Genomic DNA, 20,241 nt, shown 5'->3' with positions numbered 1-20,241 from the left:
GGAGGAGCCGCATCCCCGCTTCGACACCGACCGCGGCGCTCCCTCCCCTTACAGCGGGACTCTGCCCTTCCCCAAGATGGCGGTGCGGGCTTCGCCCCGCTCCGAGACGGTGGCGGGGCGGCCCCGCCCTCTGGCGGCCGAGCGGGGCGGCGGGGCGGCGGCGCCCGGTGTCGCCGGTGTCCTTGCGGCGGGCGGCGGCCGGGGCCGCGGGCAGGCGCGGAGCCATGCTGCCCTTCGTGGCGAGGGCTGTGGTAAGTGCCAGCCGCGCTCCGAGGGCGGAGGCGCTGCGGGGACACCGGGAGGGCCTCCAGCGGGTCCGGGACGCGGCGGGGGGGGGCGTGAGATGGCGGCCGGGCCGCGCCAGGCGCCGGAGAGGCGACAGCGGGCCGGGCGGCCCCGGGGGCTTCTCCGTGCCGGGCAGGTGGCCCACGGCGCCCGGCCAGCCCCGCGCCTCGACAGCGGGCATGAGCCGCCGGTGGTCAGCGGCGACCGGGGCACTCTGGCCCCGGCCCCGCCGCAGGGGTGTCACGGGCTGGTTCTGCCGCGGGGGCCTCCGCCATCCCCAGCCTGCCGCTGCGGGCTGCCTGGAGGCGTTTGGAAGGGGCAGGGGAGGAGATGGCAGTGCCAGGCTCGGGCACGGAGGCCCACCCTGGCCCGATCCGCTGCTGTCGGGGTCCAGCACCGCTCCCTGAACCTGGAGGAGACACACGGCTCCTCGGGCCGGGCCGTGAGGAGGGTGGTCACGGCACGCTGCGGGCACGCGTCTCTCTCGGACGAGGATCCCCGTGGTGTGGAGGGGTGGAAGGAGCTTGGCCACCGCTGGGCGAGCCGTGGGAGCACCACTGCTTATCCCGGGTGGCAGGCAGGGACGCTGCCGAAGTTAATCCTCCAAGCCGGCTTGGTTTCTCCAAGCCAGCTTGGTTTCTTCACGTGCCTTGAGGCAGCGCTGGGCGGTGGAGCGTTCCCCAGAGCTGTCAGAGATGGAGGGCTTGGGGCTGGCTGACAGCAGGGAAGGTGGATGCCGGCCATGGCTGGTCAGGGGTGAGGGAAGCCCAAGCAGCAGCTATCTGCAGCTGCAGGCTTCGCCTTTAAAACACGCCTCTCCCTGCAAGCAGGGGGAAAGCTACACACGCGGCAGAGCTGTCAGCCCCACGCCTGGTCTTAGCAGCAGTTTACTGCAAACACAGATCCCGGGGAGGAGGAGGCAGAGCGGGATGACAGCAGCCACATGATGGATTCGCCCCCGGAGACGCTTTCTCAGGGGCCAGTCAGGGCTGGTTGTCTCTGGGCTTGAGGGGGTCTCCAGCTTCTCATTTAAAAATAAAAGACAAACCTCTGTCATCTGACACTAAATGTTGTGACCATGCTGGGAATCAGACACTGCTCTGAAATTCCTCCTGCCTCCCAGCCCCAGCTGCAGGTGGATTTCCCACCAGCTTTGCAGGCTCTGGAAAAGGTCATCTGCCGCATTGGAATGTGGCTCGGGAGCAACGCCAGCCCGCGAGCTGGCCATGTCTGCACACCCTGCTCTCCACTGGTGTTCGTTTTCCCTGTTGCTTGTGGGGAAAGGTGGACTGTTTGCTCTGTTTGCTGCCAGCTGCCTTCTCTGTTCAGCTGCGATCACTATTCCTCCTCCCACCAAACGGCTGAGTTTGACCTCAAACCAAACAAGCAGAGGACGTAAAAGAGGAAAGATACAAAACCACTCCACATTTTAACATGCAGTGTTTTCAATTAATTTGGTTTGGGATTTTCACTGTTACCCCGGGAAAATCTGAAACTGTTCGTTTGGAATCACCATACTTGATCTTAGCTATGTAGAAGACTGTGCTTGTCTGCCCCTCAATCGATTAGACAGACATGAAGGAGGGGGTGATATTCCTTGTGACTGCACAGTTCTGTTGTTGCCCTGCTTTGGAGATACCTTTTTTTTTTAAGGGCTGACAACCCAGAACTCCCCAAAGTCTCAGCTTGCAATAATGACCACATATGCGTGGGAGGGTGAAGGCAGTTACGATACCGCCTTTAGCCCCAATCTAAATTTGCTCCCATCTCCAACTAATCCACCTAGAGTGATGCGGGGTCACTGTTCAGTTCCTGCTGGAGAGCTGTCCTCACCTGTCACCCTCTGGCCACCTTTGCCTAAGCAAAGGGACTAAATTCCCCATCACCCGCAGAAGTGCTCCTTGCAGCTTGTCCCCTGCATTGGCAGCCCACCGTGTCACCTGGCTCCAGGACATAAATTGGGGTCTTTCCTGCCCAGAGGTGTTCAGGCTTCTCTCACAACGGCCGCTGTAGTTTCATGGTCCAGGCAAAGGCTGGGGGAATGATATCCTCAGCACCTTCACTTCTGCCATGGCTGGAGGCCCAGAGCTATTGATCAGAGAGAGACTCTGCCCACACGGTATTGATCAGCAAGCACCGACTGGGCAACGCAGGGCTGACGGTCAGTCGCCGCAGGAGGGCTTCCCAGAAAGGCGCCCTCATGGCAGTTGACGCAACCTGGTAGTCCGATCACCCCCATCCTCTGCTGGGCCTGTGTCTGGCCTTCAGCCCTCTGATCAGAGCAGTCATGTGGCAGTTTGCTAATGAGGTGACGCCCTGCACGGGCAGCACATTGTCAGGTGGAAGAGGAAACCGAGACAGGCCGAGGGAGAGGTTTACGATCTTTTCTGTCCTCCCAGCCATGGATAGGAAGCAGAAGCAAGCAGAGAAGGTACAGTATGCCCACACTGCCATGATTAACACCCTTCATTTCTTCCCAGCCCCACTCTCCTTTCATGCTTCAGTAGTTCCCCCTTCTCTTGTTTTTAACATTTCTTCTCCAAACCTTGATCCCGTAGTTCTTGCCAGCTCCTACAAAGAGCATAGAGCATTTTGTCGGGGGGGCTCAGCACCATGCAGAGGCTTTGTCACCTTGCAGATTTAAGTTCGCTCTTCTCTGTGCTTAACTCCTGGGAGCAGGTGGGGGGACAGCTATTTTCTCATTTGCTTTGGAAATCAAAGGGCATCTTCTCATTGGCTTTGCACTGAGGATGCAAAGTCCAGAGTCCTGTAGGAGAGCATCTGATTAAGTAGATCCAACAGAGAGGGAGAAACAGAGAGAACTGAAAACCTTTAGGGTACAATTTAAACATCTTCAAGCTGAAGAGTGTCCAACCCTGTTCACCCAAGAGGATGTTGTTGTTCTTTTGGGGGAAAACTGGCAAGTTCATTTCCTGGTTAGCAACTGGGTTTGCTCCATTTCATTTCTCCACCCAGGGAAATGGTACGGTGTGTTCTAAGGCTTTCACTCCCCCATGACCCCATCAGATCCCAGGAGCCTGTTGGCATCACCCACACTTTCCTGAACAGCTCTCCCTGCTCCCTCTCCAAAAGCTCCTGTAATTTGGCCAGTCCCATACTGGTACAACTGGATAGAGGTTCTCTTAATACAGCTGGGTCCTCCAGTAACTGTGAGGTTCACAAGCATAAAGGAGCATTGCCCCAAGGCCCACACATCACAGCCAGCCCTTCCCTGAGCATTGCTGGTGATGCACCATCCCTGGCCAGTCAGAGAAGAGGTTTTTAATCCTGCCCCAAATTCATCTAAATTCTGCCTCCTCAAAGCCCAAAAGGTAGTTTGATTTGACACAAGGGTTCTCCTTAACTTTCTAGCCTTACGCTGCTGTAGGAAGTAATGAAACAGTTTCCAACAGTACGTAAGATCAATATTTCTTTCACGACTTACTTTCTTCGCACTTACGATGCGATAGAATGGTTTGACTTTGTCGAACACATGGAGACTCTCAGCTGGAAGGTGCCCAGAGAGCAGGAGATATATCATTATCCTGGCAGCATTTCCTCTGATGAGCTGAGAGTCAGTATCTTGGGAGATGAAGTTTTCTTTTGCAGCTTTTCTGGATGTCCTACAACCATCTCTAGCATGCAGTCAGTAGACCAACGCCTTGTGTTTGCGCTTTGTGTGCTCTGCTCCCATGCCAAGACATTTGTGTGCCCTCCGAGAGGTTGGGATGGAGCCTCCCAGATCCAGGTTATTTGTTACCTCGTGCACATCGGAGGGAAGTTTTGTCTCGACATTTGCTCTATGCTTTGCAGGCCAGGCCCTACGGCCTGCTGAAGCCGACAGCTTTAGGCAAGATCCCAGGCAGATTCCAACTTCATCAGGAAGCGTTGCCCCATCTCCCCGTGCCGCCGCTCCAGCAAACGCTGGACCGCTACCTGCTGGCTCTGCAGCCCATCATCAGCGAGGAGGAGCTGAACCACACGCAGGAGCTGGTGGCTGAGTTCCGCAAGCCGGGAGGCGTCGGGGAGAGGCTGCAGAAAGGCCTGGAGAGAAGAGCCAAGAAAACAGAGAACTGGGTAGGTTGGGACTCTGGCCCCAGGCTCTGGTTAGGGAGGGTGGAGGTCTGATGCATACCTCTCCAATGTTCTGGCTGCATCCACTGGCACCTGTGTTTTTCTGGCACCACCTTCATGACCAGTCTGCTGCCAACCTCCCTGAGCTGTGCGAGCTCCTCACCAGGACTTGGGTGAGCAGAGAGATTTACGGCAGTACAGGGAGCCGTTGATGCTGCCTGTGGCTGCTGAAGCCTCTAACCCGTTAATGTCACACAGCTGCCCCAAGAAGCTGAAGGAAACCCTCTGCTCCAGCCCTGCACCAAGATCCCCCACTGCCTTGCTCAAATCCCCTTCTACCCTTCCACATGCAAAGCATAAAACCCAAACATTTGGTTTGCAAAGTGTGGGACAGAACTGGGGGCAGGATGCTGAGACCGTTTAGCCAGGCTTGGGTCAAACAGCAGCAGATGCCATGCCTGCATGTTGCCTTTCTCCGTCCCAGCTCTCAGACTGGTGGCTGAAGACAGCTTACCTGGAGTATCGCCTGCCAGTTGTGGTCCACTCCAGCCCAGGTGTGGTTTTACCTAAGCAGGATTTTCTGGATCGACAAGGTCAGCTCAGGTAAAGTCCTTTTCTACCTTCCTCTAGGTTTCAGATGGGATGAGCTATCTCTACTGGACAGGCAGGAGGGTGTTCAGGCTGATTGGGAAAGAGTAGTTAGCATGTGGTCCTCAAGTTTGATAGCTGTCTGTGCCGTGCAAGAGGGCTGTACAGATAAGGAAAGGTTGCCAGGCTGTAAGGAGATTCCTGGTTGTACCAGACTAAGTATTTCATCAAGAGAGAAAACCAAAGACTCCAGTGTTTCAGGTACTAAACTGGGACTAAAAACCTAGGTTTTGGTCTTTGCTGTAGCACAGATCTTCATTGCAAGACGGCCACATTGCTGGCTGGAGGCATTGTGAGAATATATCTGACACACTAAAGACTACGAGGCACTAAGATTGCATGTGCAGTTACAGGAGGCATAAAAACTAGCCCAGACATGTCAGGGAGACCAACCAGAAATGCCTCTGGCATTTGCTAGTTTAAAGAGATGGGGGAACCTGCTGCAGGGACTGTCAGTCAGTCTGTTACTGCAGGGGACTGGCCCCTATTGTGTCATTTCACTCGTGGATTTATGGTTTGGAAAACTTAACAGTCATCAGCCTCTCTCCACCCCCAGTTTTTCCCTGCAGTCAAACCCTGCCATGTCCTCTCTTCCTTGCGGCCTCCCTTTAATTTTTAACCACCACTACGACTGTGTTAAATCTACCTGCAAAACTTTAACATTGACCTTTATGCAGGGTTACCTTCGCCACAGTTACCAATCATCACTGCTCTGGCAGATCAAAAGTACCAGCCAGGGGAGCTGTGAGGCTGAGAACAAATCCTCCCTTCCACTCCCTTGGATACAGCGGAGCAGAGGTGCAGAGGGTGAGCCTTATAGGGACACTGCAAGACTAGACAAACATCTTTGAAGGCTCTTTCTCATATTATTGCCTTGTAAGTTATCCAAACAGAAAATAAGATCTGGAGCACTACGAATGCCCCAGCCAGGGGAATCAAGCAGCTGCATGAGAATCTGGGCTCCCATGTAAAAAACAATTTACATGCGTGTTTGTATAGTTTGTGGCTGCAGAAGGAAGGTTGACAGTGTGGCTTGAGACTAAAGCCTCAGAAACCAGAAGGCAAGTTTAGAAAGTGGAGTTCTCCATTCCTTAATCTAGCAACACTACTGGCTGAAAACAAGTTAGCTAACCTCTCCCTTGTCTCCCCCTCAAGCCCTAACTCTGCTCCCAGGCTGTTTGCGCTCTGGAAAGGAACACAGGCTCTCCCACTGTTGTTTCCCAGCCATTTTACTTCCTCAGGTTTTACAATAAGGCTGGGAAATCTTCATTGAAAACTACTTTGCAGGATGCCTTATTTGTTTAACAGCCCTTAGGCTGCTGAAGTTGCATCCTTTGAGCTTTACTAGGGATGGGTATGCTGAGCAAATCCAGATGACACTGCCTGCAAATGCCAAATGCTCGCACCACTTTAACGCCTTTGAAGCTCAACTGACTGCAACCTCTTGTCACAGTGACCCCCTGCCTCCTTCCTCCCGTGCGTGGGTGAAAACTCCCAGGTCAGAGTAGGCCAGCCTGTCACTCCCAAGCTAAGCAGTTTGATGTGGCTTGTCACAGCCTCCCTCCCTGCTGGGAGTTGGCATTGGCAGTGTTTATGTTGATCCTGGTAAACACAACACCTCCATGTCAGCATGCAGCATGCCTGAATTTGTTTCAGATGCCTCAGTGCCAGAGGAATGCTCTTAAAGAGTTGCATTAGCAGCAGAACATTCATCGGGTAGGAGCTAAGTCAGGATGCAGGGAGATACAGCTGCATCTTGGCTTGAAACTCAGAGGTGGCCCCTGGCCAGGGAAGGGCAGAAATCCCCTTTTCTCGGTGCTGTTTTAATGCTAAGACTCAGAACTAGGATGTGATAAAATCACAACACATCAGTAAAAAATGCTGCTGTTAGAGGGTCATTTATGCATCTGGACTGAACCTGGCTTTCTTGAAAGTTGTCCGGAGTTCCTTGGTTATACAGTAAGATACATAAAGAAAGTGCTGCAATGGTAGGACTGTCCAGTAATCTCAGATCACAGCCCCGGAGTGGCTGTATCACCTAACCAGAGATAGGCACAATAGGGGCTTGGCAGAAAGGCTGCACTTTCTAAGGAGCAGAGAGCAGCTCTGCTAGCCCTCCTCAGCTAGTTTCTCAGCCCCAGATGTTTTGTGTTTGAATCTCAACTTGTTACATTTGATATTTTTCCAGGTTTGCTGCAAAGCTGATCGAGGGCATCCTGGATTTCAAGACCATGATTGACAAGTGAGTTAGTGACCCTCCTGTCTTCTTACGTGTCCTTATTGTTATAGAGAGGCTGAGCCTAGTCAGTAAATCTCCCTTCCAAATAGAAAGGCAAGAGTAGACAGCACATATTTGAAAAGAGATACTGTAATCAACATTACTGCTTACTGCCAAGGTCACCACCACTGGAAAAAAGCAAATTTACTTTTCTTTCTTTATGTTCTTTGTTTACCTTAATACTTTCATTGGCACGTGTATGTGTTTAGAGGGAGTGAGCCTGACTGACAGTCCTGTGGAGCTACATACTTTTGTTTGACCACAGAACAAGTTACAGCTCAGGCAGCAGGAATTTGTTTCTCTCCTTTTGGGTTTCTGGTGTTTCTCATCTCCCAGCTAGACAGGATGAGCTCTGGAGAAATTTGTTCCTCCCTACCCCTTTTCTTCCGATCACCAACAAACCTCTGCTGAATATGCCTTATTTATATTCAAAAAAATACATTTACCAACAGATTACCAACATCATGGCTCAGGGCCTACCGTGAGAAGTGTAGAGTATGACTGCTGAAATTATCGATTGAGTCCCAGTCTAGTTCCTGAGTCATAGATAGCACATCAGACACCCACCACTCAAGATTATAGCTGAAAACCTCTTTCTGCTATTTCACTGGAAACAACACATCTCCCAGTATATGGTGCTGTGGAGTCTCCTCTGCAAACAACTTATTGTATGCTAAGCTATGTAGTAGGTCCAGAGATCTAGTGTTTTTCCCCTTCCCAAATGAAAGGCTGGCAAACAGACATTTTTTGTAGCCCCAAGTAAGAAAGCTGGTAGAAATGGGGAAGGACATTCCCTTTTTTATACCGCCAGCACCAACACATTTAGATCTCGCTGGAGTGACAGGACTGCATGGCTGAGCCTGCGTCTGTCTTGGGTGGGGAGTGCAGACTTTCTCACTGCTGTGTTTTCTTCTTCCCCTTCCTCCTTACCTTGCTGTGTCTCCAGTGAGACCCTCCCAGTGGAGTATATGGGTGGGAAGCCCCTCTGCATGAACCAGTACTACCAGATCCTCTCATCCTGCCGCATTCCTGGGCCCAAGCGGGACTCCATTGTCAACTATGCCAAAGGCAAAAAGCAGTCCAGACACATCACAGTGGTTCACAACTTCCAGGTACGGCAGCTCCTGAGCTTTTGAGGAGGTTCGTTTAGATGCAGGTGTCCCTTTCAGCTTGCTGTGGTACAGAGGAAAGGGAACAACAGAAGAGTGTCTGCCCACACGGTTTGCCTCACCAGGAATTCATTGCTGCTTCCTTTAACCCCTTTGGCCTCAGCTGGCCAACAGCTGGGATTGCCCTGTGCGAGCAACAGACTACAAGGCAGAAAAACGCTCTCTTCTCTGTTTCTTGTCCCTGCAATTCCTGTCTCTCAAAGCCCAGAGATCGTGTCTGGAATTGGAAATTGTAAGTGGAAATTGGATAACAAACCCTACCACCATAGCCGAGTCTCAGAAATGGGAATTCCTCATGTGTTTTAGCCTTCATTACCACGGTTTCTGAGCTTCTTAAAACCTGGACTGTATTTACGGCCTGCAAGGGAAATTGGACTTGGGTCTCTCAATTCTGAGCATCCTTCAAAGGTCTGCTTACAAGCAAAGTTCTTAGGTCAGGTCTTACCTCCTCAAAGTGGCTGTTCCCTGTTTCTGGGGCTGGACAATAAAGATCTCTCATGTTCTGTCTCTGTCCTTGTCCGCTCTTCTCACCTTTAGTTCTTTGAGCTGGATGTTTACAACAGTGATGGAAGTCCCCTTACCACTGACCAGCTCTTCATTCAGCTGGAGAAGATATGGAACACCTCCCTCCAAACAAACAAAGAACCTATTGGAATCCTCACCACCAACCACCGAAACAGCTGGGCAAAAGCCTACAACAACCTTCTGAAAGGTCTGTAGAGCCCTTAATATGCAAGCACTAACAAACACCACAAACGCTTGAACTACCAACCTCACCACTGTGCTCTGCTCAGTTCTTTCCTTTGGAAGCTTGTTCTGGACAGATAACGTGAGCTTTCCACCTCAAAGAAGCAGCTTGATTTCATTGCAAAGTATTGTTATTTCTGTTTTGGAAGGTACGCAGGTGAAGTCTGAAGCTTGGTTTGTTAGACCTGAAATCCAAGTTTGTTGCCTTGCAAAGGGGTGGGATGTAGGAAACATGAAAAAAGGAGGGTGAATGCAGCATGCTTGCATCTGTAACAAGCTAGCTGGCTACAATCTTAATTACTGTGTACACCCCTAAATGACCAATATTCAATTGAAGTACAATGGGAATCCAACCACTCTGAGTCCTTCAAACCTGCTCTTTCAAATTTAAATCTCCCTCCAACTAAAATGCAAGTTTTTCAACTCCCATTTCTTATTTGCTGTTCATTTCTCTCCCAGATAAGACCAACAAGGAATCTGTGCGTACAATTGAGAAGAGCATTTGCACTGTCTGCCTTGATGCACCTATGCCACGGGTGTCTGAGGACATCTACAAGAGCCGTGTGGCCGCTCAGATGCTACATGGCGGAGGCAGTCGCTGGAACAGTGGGAACCGATGGTTCGACAAAACCCTTCAAGTAAGTGCTGATGCTCTAAAGATGTTGAAGACATGGGTCTGGAGGAGATGCTTTTTCCTGAGACTACAAAGGTCCAAGAAATCCCAGAAACCTTTTGCAAGAAAGTTTTCCTTTTCCTTATATCAAGAGAGTGGAGAAATAGGGGAGACAAGGTGTGGTGGCTGACAGTATGAGATCCTATGGTTTTCCCTTGCAGTCACCACAAGCACTCATTCCTGCCTCAGGGACTTTTGTTTCTTTTACTGCCTCTGCCCACGCTTATTCAGTGTAGCAGTTCTTTGTGTTCCTTGCAAATCAATTTTCTGCTTGCAGTGAACAATACCTTATCTGCTTGGAGGCAGCCCAAACACAGGGAGGTCTGTTCCTTGTATCTTCTCTGGGCTTGTCACTTTTCCTGTTTCTGCCAAAAGCTGCCCAATGGCTTTTTTGGTTTGTTTTTTCAAATGTCAGCTGCCATCCCACAGTATCCCTCTGACCTCTTCTCCATTCAGTCCTGTCAAGAGCCTTCAACAGCAGCTGCTATTCAAGCTTCTCCTTCATTAGTTGGTGTATCCTGGCTCATGGATAGTAGCAATGGTGCTTTAAAAGATTCTTCTCATATCTGCTGAATTCTTCATAATGCTTTCAGCTATTTTATTCCTATCATCAACTCTTCATTGATGGAATAAAGCTTAGATGTTCCAGCTAATTGAAAAGTAAGAGTAAGCTAGCACATGGCAATATTATTCCTGTATTACGTGTGCATCTAAGTAAATCAAAGCCATTGAACCACTCTATATTGCCAGGACACTGAGCACACCAATATATCTCAGGCACAGTCTCATCCAGTTAATTTTGCAAAACTGTAACAGTGCTATCAATTCTTCCAGGCTTGCTGAAAGGCTTCCATTGCTGTTCTGCTAAATGACACTTTTGTGTTACCTTTCCAGTGTGCAAGGATAGGATCACTGACCATTCTGATACAAAGCAGTGAGATATTAAGATCTCTCTGGATAGCTCCTGTTTCACACACTGGATGTCTGTCTTCATCACTGTCCTCTCATGCTTCTCTCATAGTTCATCGTTGCTGAAGATGGCTCCTGTGGTCTTGTATATGAGCACGCTCCCTCAGAAGGCCCACCCATCGTTGCTCTTCTGGATCACATCGTGGAGTACACGTGAGTCATGCCTCCTCTACTTTTCCTCAGTGTTGGAGATACGTTTTAAACAACCTGCTCCCCAAGAACATGCCTCTTCACAGCTCAACCCCTAGGAATTTGTTCTGGAGGAAGGGTCGTGCTATGCTAATTAGGTATTGCCGTTCTTGTATTTGTGATGAGAATTGAGTGGCCAAGCTACTCTAATAGTTTTGCTACTGCTTCCATACCCTTCAGAAAACACTGTAATGGTACCGTGAAGAATTTTTCAGCCTATGACTAGCGTCACAAGGTGTTAGGGAAGATCTCTTGTGCATTTCTACCCAGGCTCTGGTGTACTTAGCTAAGACTCATGTTAAAGGTCTGGTTAAACTTAGTAATTTCTCTATGCAGTAAGAAACCTGAGCTGGTAAGATCGCCCATGATTCCTTTGCCGATGCCCAAAAAGCTGCGGTTTAACATCACCCCAGAAATCAAGAATGACATAGAGAAGGCAAAGCAGAACCTCAACATGTAAGTATGAAGCAGTGGAGAGGTATGGTGAGTGTCTGAGGGAGTAATTCATGTCCCCCTTTGGAACATGTCAGTTGTTTAAATGGCTTCCCCCACTGCAGCCAGGGAGTTTTCCCAGTGACTTCTTGGGTCAACAGCACTAAACCTAACTGAAAAGCACACTAAAGCCACCTGCCAGGAATAAAATCAAAGGTGCTGGAAAGGGGTGATTACTGATCCATCCCATTTACTGAGAAAGAGCAAGGCTTTACTGTATCTAGCTAGGGATACTGGAGCATAAACACACACACACGTGCCCATCTAACCTGGTGAAGATTTTCAGCGGTGGCCAAAAAAAGCTCATCTCTGTGGTGCTGCAAATCTGTGTGTGATGGAGCTCTCTGTCCCTGGGTAGGTCAGATCTAGGTAGCCTGTTCTCTCAGAGCCTTGTGAAAGCAAATCCATACCTTTATGTTACAAGAACAACCAACAGGCAGAGGAACACTTTGTCTTTCTTTCCTTGCAGAATGGTCGAAGACCTGGATGTCAAAGTCATGGTCTTTCATCAATTTGGGAAAACCTTCCCCAAGTCAGAGAAGATAAGTCCTGATGCTTTTATCCAGCTGGCCTTGCAACTAGCATATTACAGGTAAGACCATCAATAGGTAGCTTCTCCACCTCTTCACCATCCGACTCAAATATGTGAGCTGCTATGGCCTGCTTCCTAAGTCCCATGTTTTCCCCACGCACTGGGGCTGAACAGCAAATCTCACTTGCGGCAGCTGCCAAGCAACAGTTGAGATTAACCCTTCTGTGTGTGTACACTCATAGTAAGGAAGCATCAGAGATCAGCTGTCCATGGGACTCACTGACAAAGTCTTCCCCTCAGTTCTTCTGCTTCACAAGAGGCCATTCCTCTCAGGACAAACTCACTACTTTGACTTTCTTCTCCATCTTACAGAATGTATGGCCATGCCTGTGCCACGTATGAGAGTGCATCACTACGGATGTTCCGCCTGGGCCGCACAGACACCATCCGCTCCACTTCTGTAGACTCTCTTAAGTTTGTGCAATCAATGGACAGCCCTGACAAATCGGTGAGGATCTCAAAGAAGTAGAGTAAGAGGGCTCCACTCCCCAAAAAGAGGAAAACTGCTTATTTGGCTAACATTGTGTCAGCTGGTTTCAGCTAAGCTAAGCAGAACTGCACCCGATATGAAGTTGAGCTAAAACACAGCTTGGAGTATATAGTTACACACCTTGGGTTTCATTTGGCTTTTCTTTTGCATGTATTGAAAGCCTGGGAAACAACATGTGGACATTTCTAATCCCACTAGAAAGAAGTATGTCCCTTCTAAGTCTGTTTAGCTACTCAAACTAAGTTCTGCTACTGATGGATGGAGAACTCCATTCAGAATGAAGTAACGCAGCCAAACAAAATTATTTAAAAATTAAATCTAGTAAATCTAAAAATTAGTCTAGTATAGACAGTCTGGTATAGACACACAAGGCAGAAACGCCCTCCATCCTAGCAGAACAGCCAAAATGAGGTTTTGCATCCTGCAGAAAAACTTAAGGCAGATCTGTGTGTTCTCAGGACCAGGAGAAAGCAGACTTGCTGAGGAGAGCTACCCAGGCCCACAGGGAATACACTGATATGGTGAGTGTCCTCTATGCAGACAGACTTGGGGTTTTACATAGCAAATGAGGGTTCTGGTGAAAGACAAGACCTTAAGAGCTTTCTCTGCTGACATAGCAATGTGGCCATTAGTGCTGTTGCACAGGTCTAACTCTGATCTGACAGTGCTCTAGGCCACAGAGTGAATGCTTTCTCTCTAGCTAGTGGTTTAAGTGTCCCTTGTGAGTGACCTAAAGGAGAGAATCAAATATGAAAATAGCTTCAGTTCTCACTGTCACTGTTGCTGATAAATGCCAAAGTTGCCTGAGGACCCCTTAAACCAGAGGGAGACCACAGGCAGGAACTGTAAGGTTGATTCCACTGTGTGTTTAATTTCACAGTCCTTACAAACAAGACTGACTGCTGGTCCTAAAGGCAAGATCTAGTTTCCTTCTAACTTTAAACATTTAGAAATTTTTTGGAAGTGCTTTTTTCTTTAACCCAAAGAAATTTATAGTTTTGCTCACTTGCCTGCTAGACAGGCTTTCATCTAGTCTTCCTTCCTTACAGGCAATAAGGGGCAATGCAATAGACCGCCATCTCTTAGGCTTGAAGCTTCAAGCTATTGAGGACCTAGTGAGCATGCCTGAATTGTTCATGGACACAGCATATGCTGTTGCAATGCACTTCAATCTCTCAACCAGCCAGGTAGGACTCATGTGAGCAAAGACAGAAATGCTCTCTTTGTTTATTTTCATTGCCTTTCTTCTCTGTATTTCTCCTTCATTTCCTTCTGTTTGAAACTAATCTTCATTTGGGGACAGACATTTTTAAGTCTGCTACCAATCCCATAAAGCTGCAGATCTGATCTTATAGCTGCCACAGTCCCTCTCAACCCTGTAGAACACCAGCACAACCAAGGCCAAGATCACCAGAAGCATTTGGTGTCTACCTGCAAGTGATAGCAACTGAAGTTAGCTGCCAGAATAGCTTTACGTTCATCTGCTGTGCTGTGCTTCTTACTGATATAGTTCTACTTGTGACTTACTACAAGCTTATCTTGGGGAGAAGTACTTCTTTGCAAATGCATAGGAAAACACACTGATACTAAATGGCAGAATCCAGCATGTGTGTGGTGGTAGGTGGGTCTGACCAAAAAGGCCCTCTTCTAGAGCATTTTAATGAGATGGCAGTTTCTTCTACTGTTGACAGAGCTGTTAGCATTTGATGGCTACATTTCTCTCTGGTTAGAAGTTTTTAATCACATTGTCTCCACAGGTCCCAGCAAAGACAGACTGTGTGATGTGTTTTGGTCCTGTGGTTCCAGATGGCTACGGAATCTGTTACAACCCTATGGACGAACACATCAACTTTGCAATTTCAGCATTCAACAGCTGTGCTGACACAAACGCAGCCCGCATGGCGCATTATCTTGAGAAGGCACTGCTAGACATGAGGATCTTGCTCCAATCCACTCCCAAATCAAAACTGTAAGAGGCAAACATGATGCAAAACCCCCAACTAAAGGGGCTATCCCTCATGCACTGAAGCTCCCAGTTCCTCAGAAAATAATTGAGGGGACAGCTTCCCCTGACTGGAACCTAGGAAGGCATCTACCATTTGTTTTCAGCAAGAGATTGCAGAATGGTCAACTGCAGATTAGACTCTGTGGTGAGAGGAAACATGGTCTTAAAGCCAAAGTAGAACTGAATGGTCCTCTCCCATCAATACAAAGTGCACGTTCCTGTCCTCAAAGAGGACCGAAATAAGATTTTTATGGAACTTACTGTAAAGGAATACAGAAAGCACAGTCCTTACCAGGATCTAAATCCATTTGGTGAGGAAGGTAGTTCTTCTCCAGGAAAAGCAGGGAATGTTTATTATATGATGGAACTACTAGAAGACCAAGTCTTTTTGCTGGTTTAGTCTTCTGAGGAGTGCAGCATCTTTCAAACTTGACTGAAGATTTTTCTGCTACTCCAGCAAAACATCACCACTGAACTTTGGCAAGGGGAGAAGGAAGTTCTTAAGTCAGAGCAGATCCAGTTTCATTAGAGTGCACTGCACTACTTATCCCAGGCACTCTGACCTTTACATGCTTTACAGGACTGGGAATGTTCCCTTCCCCTTGTTTTAGGATGCTGGGATCTCTTTTCTGTTGCACTGACCCTATTAACAACAGAATATAATTTGCTACAAACTAAGATGGACTTTTTTGTTGTTGTTGTTCTGGGCTTTTTGTTAAGCTTGCTGTTGTGGTCCTAGCTGTGGATCTTCAGGCTCAGCATAAAGCTTTTTCCCCCCAAAGCCTCCATAAAACCTCTCTCACCCAGGTTTTGCTAGCTTTGGCTTTATGTACCTTAACATTGGGAGAGATGAAGAGGGATTGCCTACCCAGAAGGCCACATGCCTAGTCTACTTCAGGGCCCACATGTTAACCCAACGTGGTTCTATCCCTTGCTTTCAGAAACAACATATTTGTGCATAATGTGTTATGCCTAAGTTGTAGACAAATAAGAGTTCAAATCTGTTAGAGCCAAAGGAAAAAAAGCTGCAGAATCACCGTTCTTTCACATCATTCTGCATTAACAAGGCAGAAAATCTTCAAAAGCAGGAAGAAAACTGAGAACATGCGGGCACTGTAGTTGTCTACTGTGGCAGCCATTGTTCCTGCAGTAATGTACTGCACCTTTTCTGCCACTCTTGGAGTTTTTTTCTTACTGCAATGTTACTCAGATTTGTGCCAACTCTATTCCGTGAGAGAATGATCTCAGGATAGTGTTTTCATATTCAGTTGACAAACCTTAGACAGTAAAAGATTATACATAAACATTAACATACAATTTTAGCATAGGAGTTTTTGTAAACAGTACTTTCAATGAATCTGCCAGAATCCAAGCTCTGTATTTTCATTTAGTAAAACCGTATGGTAAATGAAGAACTCTAGTGCTATTTCTGCAACAGGAATTTAATATTTAAATTGCACACCCTTCAAGATGTGGCTGCTGGGACATCACCATAAACAAGCAGCATTGGGAGTCTGATGGCCTGTTTTGTTACAGGGAAATATTTGATCATAATTGCTACTTTTCTGGTCATAGAACAGCAAGGGATATGATCAAAGTGCCTTGGTGAACATACATGAAGAAATTTGCACTAAACCTGTTTAAAGAAAAAAAAAATCATTCTAACTTGCTTCTTGAAAGACACAAGCCAACACTACTGCATTTTTTCCTAGAAGTTTTGAAAGAACATCCTTTTATCTTATACCTAAATAAACCTTAAAAAGGAAATTTTAACTGAAACTCACCTGCACAGCCAGTGATTGTATGAACTGCCACTTTCACATCATCTACATGGATTTAGTTGATCTTTTAGAGGAATCCTGAATGGAGTGAGATAGTCTAAAAAAAAACCACCAATAGGAGCACTACAAACCTGTGAGCACGCATCCCTGCTCTGTTGACTCCTCTGGATGAAATAGACTGAAAACTGCAAGAGGATACTCAGTATTATCACAGTGTAAGTGATTGTGTAAATACTACATAAAAGACCAAACCTTGCTGGAATAACATCTGGGTTTATGGAGCCTTTTACATTGAAAAAATATTCCTTTTGCCAAAGTAACCTTCCCCCCCGTACTGAATCAACCTTTGTTGCTAGGGGACAAGTTATTTTTCCCTATCTGCAATGCCTTTAACCACTGATGCTACAGTATTGCCATTTAAGTATTTGAGACTGGCCCTTTTCTACTTCTGTCTCAAAGGGGAAGGCTCTCAAAGGAAAGTGCCTATTAAAAGATTAAGCAGAAGTATGCGCTGCTGTGACTGTATCTCAGAAGATGGGATTGATCTATTCTGGATCTAAATCTGGATATCCCAACTAGCTTCAGCAGAGTACTAGCTGCAAGCAGCAGACTATCACATTGAAAGAGATACAAGATTCATAAGCCACTTAATGCATCCTTACGATATACAGAGCTGAAATTCAGATCAATGAAGCTGATTTTTGAAGTGCTTGAAAGGACGCTAAAATAACTGCAAGGTTTTTCCTTTAAAAAAGTCTTTTCTTATTGTACAAGTTCTAAAATGTGATGTCCTTCCGATTCATACCTTCTCGATTTTTTCAGCATCAACTTACTGACTACTATTCTCCTCCCTACTTCTGATTGTTTTATCAAGAGGTGTCCATTGTCTTAAAGGCACATAAAGTACAAGAAACTTAAGTTCCAGAAGAAGTACTGATTTGGAGCAAATAATTTAAGAAATACACAGACTGAAAATATTCAAATAACTCTTGGGGTATGAGTGCAATTTATGACACAGTCTGGTAGTGTTGCATGCTTTGCTGGTTAGCTGTGTTAAATACTGTTTTGGTAGTGTAATTCATGTCATGCAAAGTTTTGAAATGTTCTTTGAATAAACTGAAACACAATAAAAAGATAAGTGCTACAAAAAGGCTTAACTCTCCTTAGACACTGCAGAAGTTACATAACTACCCTTATGGGAAGATGTTTGTATGGGGACAGCAAGAACAGTGAACCACAGCATTCTGTCACCTTCCTTTTATTTTATTAGCATCTCCATCCAGCCCCCTTGAGTACAGGGGAGGAATAGAAAGCATCTGCTTGCAAAGCCACATATTCCAAAGAAAATATTCCATGTCAGAAAACTAGTGGCAGGAAACTTCATACAAGTGTAGGATAATAAGGCAGAGCTCAAATCTTTTTCCTGCACAGCACCATTTAGTTAAGAAAATCCATGGGATCACTAAGGAATTTCTACTGTATCAAGTATTGCAAAGAATTGTGGAAAGGTACAGCAAAAGTAGGCAGAATATGCAGATTACAAACAACTCACAGAGAACAGAGGAGAGTTTATTACAGTGTCTCACAAGAGCTCTTCTTCCTTTCCCTTACTCCTAAGAATTACTATAGGAAGCTTGGGTTTGTAGGCAACATGAAGTGGAACAGCTTTTTACACTACACTGCTCTCCACGAGGAGATGAAACTTATTCCCTATGCTCTAGTTCTCACACATTTTTTCCAGCAGTCTGTCATAACAGCTTACGAGAGGCTAGGGAAGTGCTAGCCACTCTTGAAACAATCCCCTCTTTCAGCCTTGTCCTTGGGGAAGAGAGTTGTGATCTCCCTTCTGGCTTTGTAAGGTAACTTACAAGAGATATAAAAAGAGAATAAATGGTTCTGCAAGAAGTAACCTATTAGTACCAGCTTTCAAACTGAAACATTGTACCACCATATCATGGCCACTATCTGATGTCCTGTCTCATTTTAATACAGCTGTTCTTAAGTCAGAGCAAGTGTCCTTGCGAAAGCTGCAGAATACCTCTTTATTCTGATGCACCCTCAAAGCAGATCCAGTGCTCAGGTCCTTCAGATGTTAACAGGATTGCTCACGTTATGCAAATACTAAACAGTTCTTAAAAAAAAAAACTTGCTGTAACAACTGAAAACAGTTAGTTTACTACCCATAGCTACTTAAACACAGAAATTTAAACAGCCTTCATTCCTGATCTCCTAGATCAGGATCACTGATTTCTACAGTTAACACTCGGTTGTCCAACAGTTTCCACAGCAGCTCCCATTCCATATGAACACACAAACTCCTATGGCAACAGGCACAGACGAAAACTTAAAAAAAACCAAAAATAATCAAAATCAAGATGAACAGAAACACATCTCACTTCACGCAGCTTTATAATGCAGAAGTCTGATTAAAGTGGAGATAGTAAAACAGGCAGCAAGACCGAGGTGTGACAATCATTTTACCTCTGCTCACATGACTGCATCGAAGGCACACTGATGACCTTTGAGCCAGTTCAGAAGGTGTCCTTTATCTGTGAAAGTTCAAGTCAATTGTGCTTTGAATAAATACTTCTCTGTAGTTACACTTGAACTGCTGCACTATATACCAGAAATACAGAAAGTGTCCATGCACAGCCCTGAAGCACTTTGAGTATAGCCCTTGCCAGATTAACTCATGGATCACAGAAGTTAGAGGCATCACCAGCACACACAGATGGCAGGCACACTCCCACAGAGACACAGCATCTAGAGAGCTGACTGGCCAAACGAAGAATCGGAATGGAAGAAGGATGGAAAGCGAAACTTGCTTGTAGGAGTTCGGCATTCAAGGTTACTACTGCAGAACCCCGACCAAGCCACTGTAATAACTGGTAGGAGTCTCTGCTAGGATAAGCTCACTTGAGGTCACAGTTGGATTCTAACAGGACTCTTCAAGAAATAATTCAGACAGCAGCTGTGCTAGTTATTAGTCATTTGCCTTGTTATTCATTTATGGTTGTCACTTTGTTCATTCTTAAAAATCCTTCCCTTAAGCTTTAACAGAAAAAAATTAAAAATCCAGTGCTTAAGACAGAGACCAGCAACTGGATTTTGTAAGGCTTTGGGCTGACTCTCACTGGAGCACAGCACTGCTTATAACGAACGGGCTTTCCAGTGCCATCAGTAGCACACTCAGTACAACAGAAGCTGTACAGATCACAGCAACCCTGAGGTAACAGAAGTATAAAGGAAGAGGTGGAATAAATGTGAGATATGTATGATAATCTTGCCACCTAGAAGAGATTCTGAGAAAGACACTCTTGGTAATTACACAACAGGAGCGGCAGTGGAAAAAAAAAGTCAGTATATTTCAGGTTTTCCTTTGTTTTACACACACACTCCCCTTAATGGTATCCATGCAGGCTTCCCTGCAGAACCATCACTAGTGTTAAAAATCCGATCTTTAGTCTTTCTTTCCATCTGTACAAAGTGCAGTTGGAATTGATTTTGATCTCCCAAACTGGTTGCAGAAAGGAAAGGAAGCCTTCCTCTCCCTTCTGCTTAAGTCACCCCATCCTAGTTCCCCTCCCTCCTAAGAAGTTTTTAAAAATTAAAAGCCCTAATTAAGCATGATCAACTTGAGATTAGTTTTGTCATCTTCTTCCAAAAAGAAAAACCCAAACAAAAAGCAAAAAGAAAACACACAATCAACGCCTCACCCACCCCAAAAACAATAGTTCCATTTAAAAAAATAAATAAATAGTGTCTATATTTCATGCTGAAAAAAAAAGAAGTCACAGAAAGGATTCATTTTTGCTTTTCCCTCCCCCGAACATGACACCAGGCATTTTC

At 46.5% G+C, this 20,241-nt stretch overlaps 1 protein-coding gene across 1 annotated transcript; it reads left to right on the top strand.

Moving 5' to 3' along the window:
- Window positions 1-76: 76 nt before the first annotated feature.
- On the top strand, window positions 77-16,320 carry CRAT (carnitine O-acetyltransferase). The gene is given in 16 exon segments (XM_059828778.1): window positions 77-205; window positions 208-251; window positions 2,614-2,716; window positions 4,099-4,362; window positions 4,844-4,962; window positions 7,196-7,249; window positions 8,232-8,397; window positions 8,992-9,166; window positions 9,661-9,839; window positions 10,896-10,996; window positions 11,369-11,488; window positions 11,994-12,116; window positions 12,429-12,564; window positions 13,065-13,127; window positions 13,656-13,793; window positions 14,364-16,320. Coding segments are annotated over 16 exon segments (2,130 nt in total). The 3' UTR covers window positions 14,580-16,320.
- The last annotated feature ends 3,921 nt before the right edge of the window (window positions 16,321-20,241 follow it).

Source organism: Gavia stellata, chromosome 24 (assembly GCF_030936135.1).
Source record: "Gavia stellata isolate bGavSte3 chromosome 24, bGavSte3.hap2, whole genome shotgun sequence".
In the NCBI taxonomy this organism is placed as follows: Eukaryota; Metazoa; Chordata; class Aves; order Gaviiformes; family Gaviidae; genus Gavia; species Gavia stellata.
The sequence above is the reverse complement of the archived record's forward strand: the minus strand, read 5'-3'. Positions and strand labels throughout refer to the sequence as shown.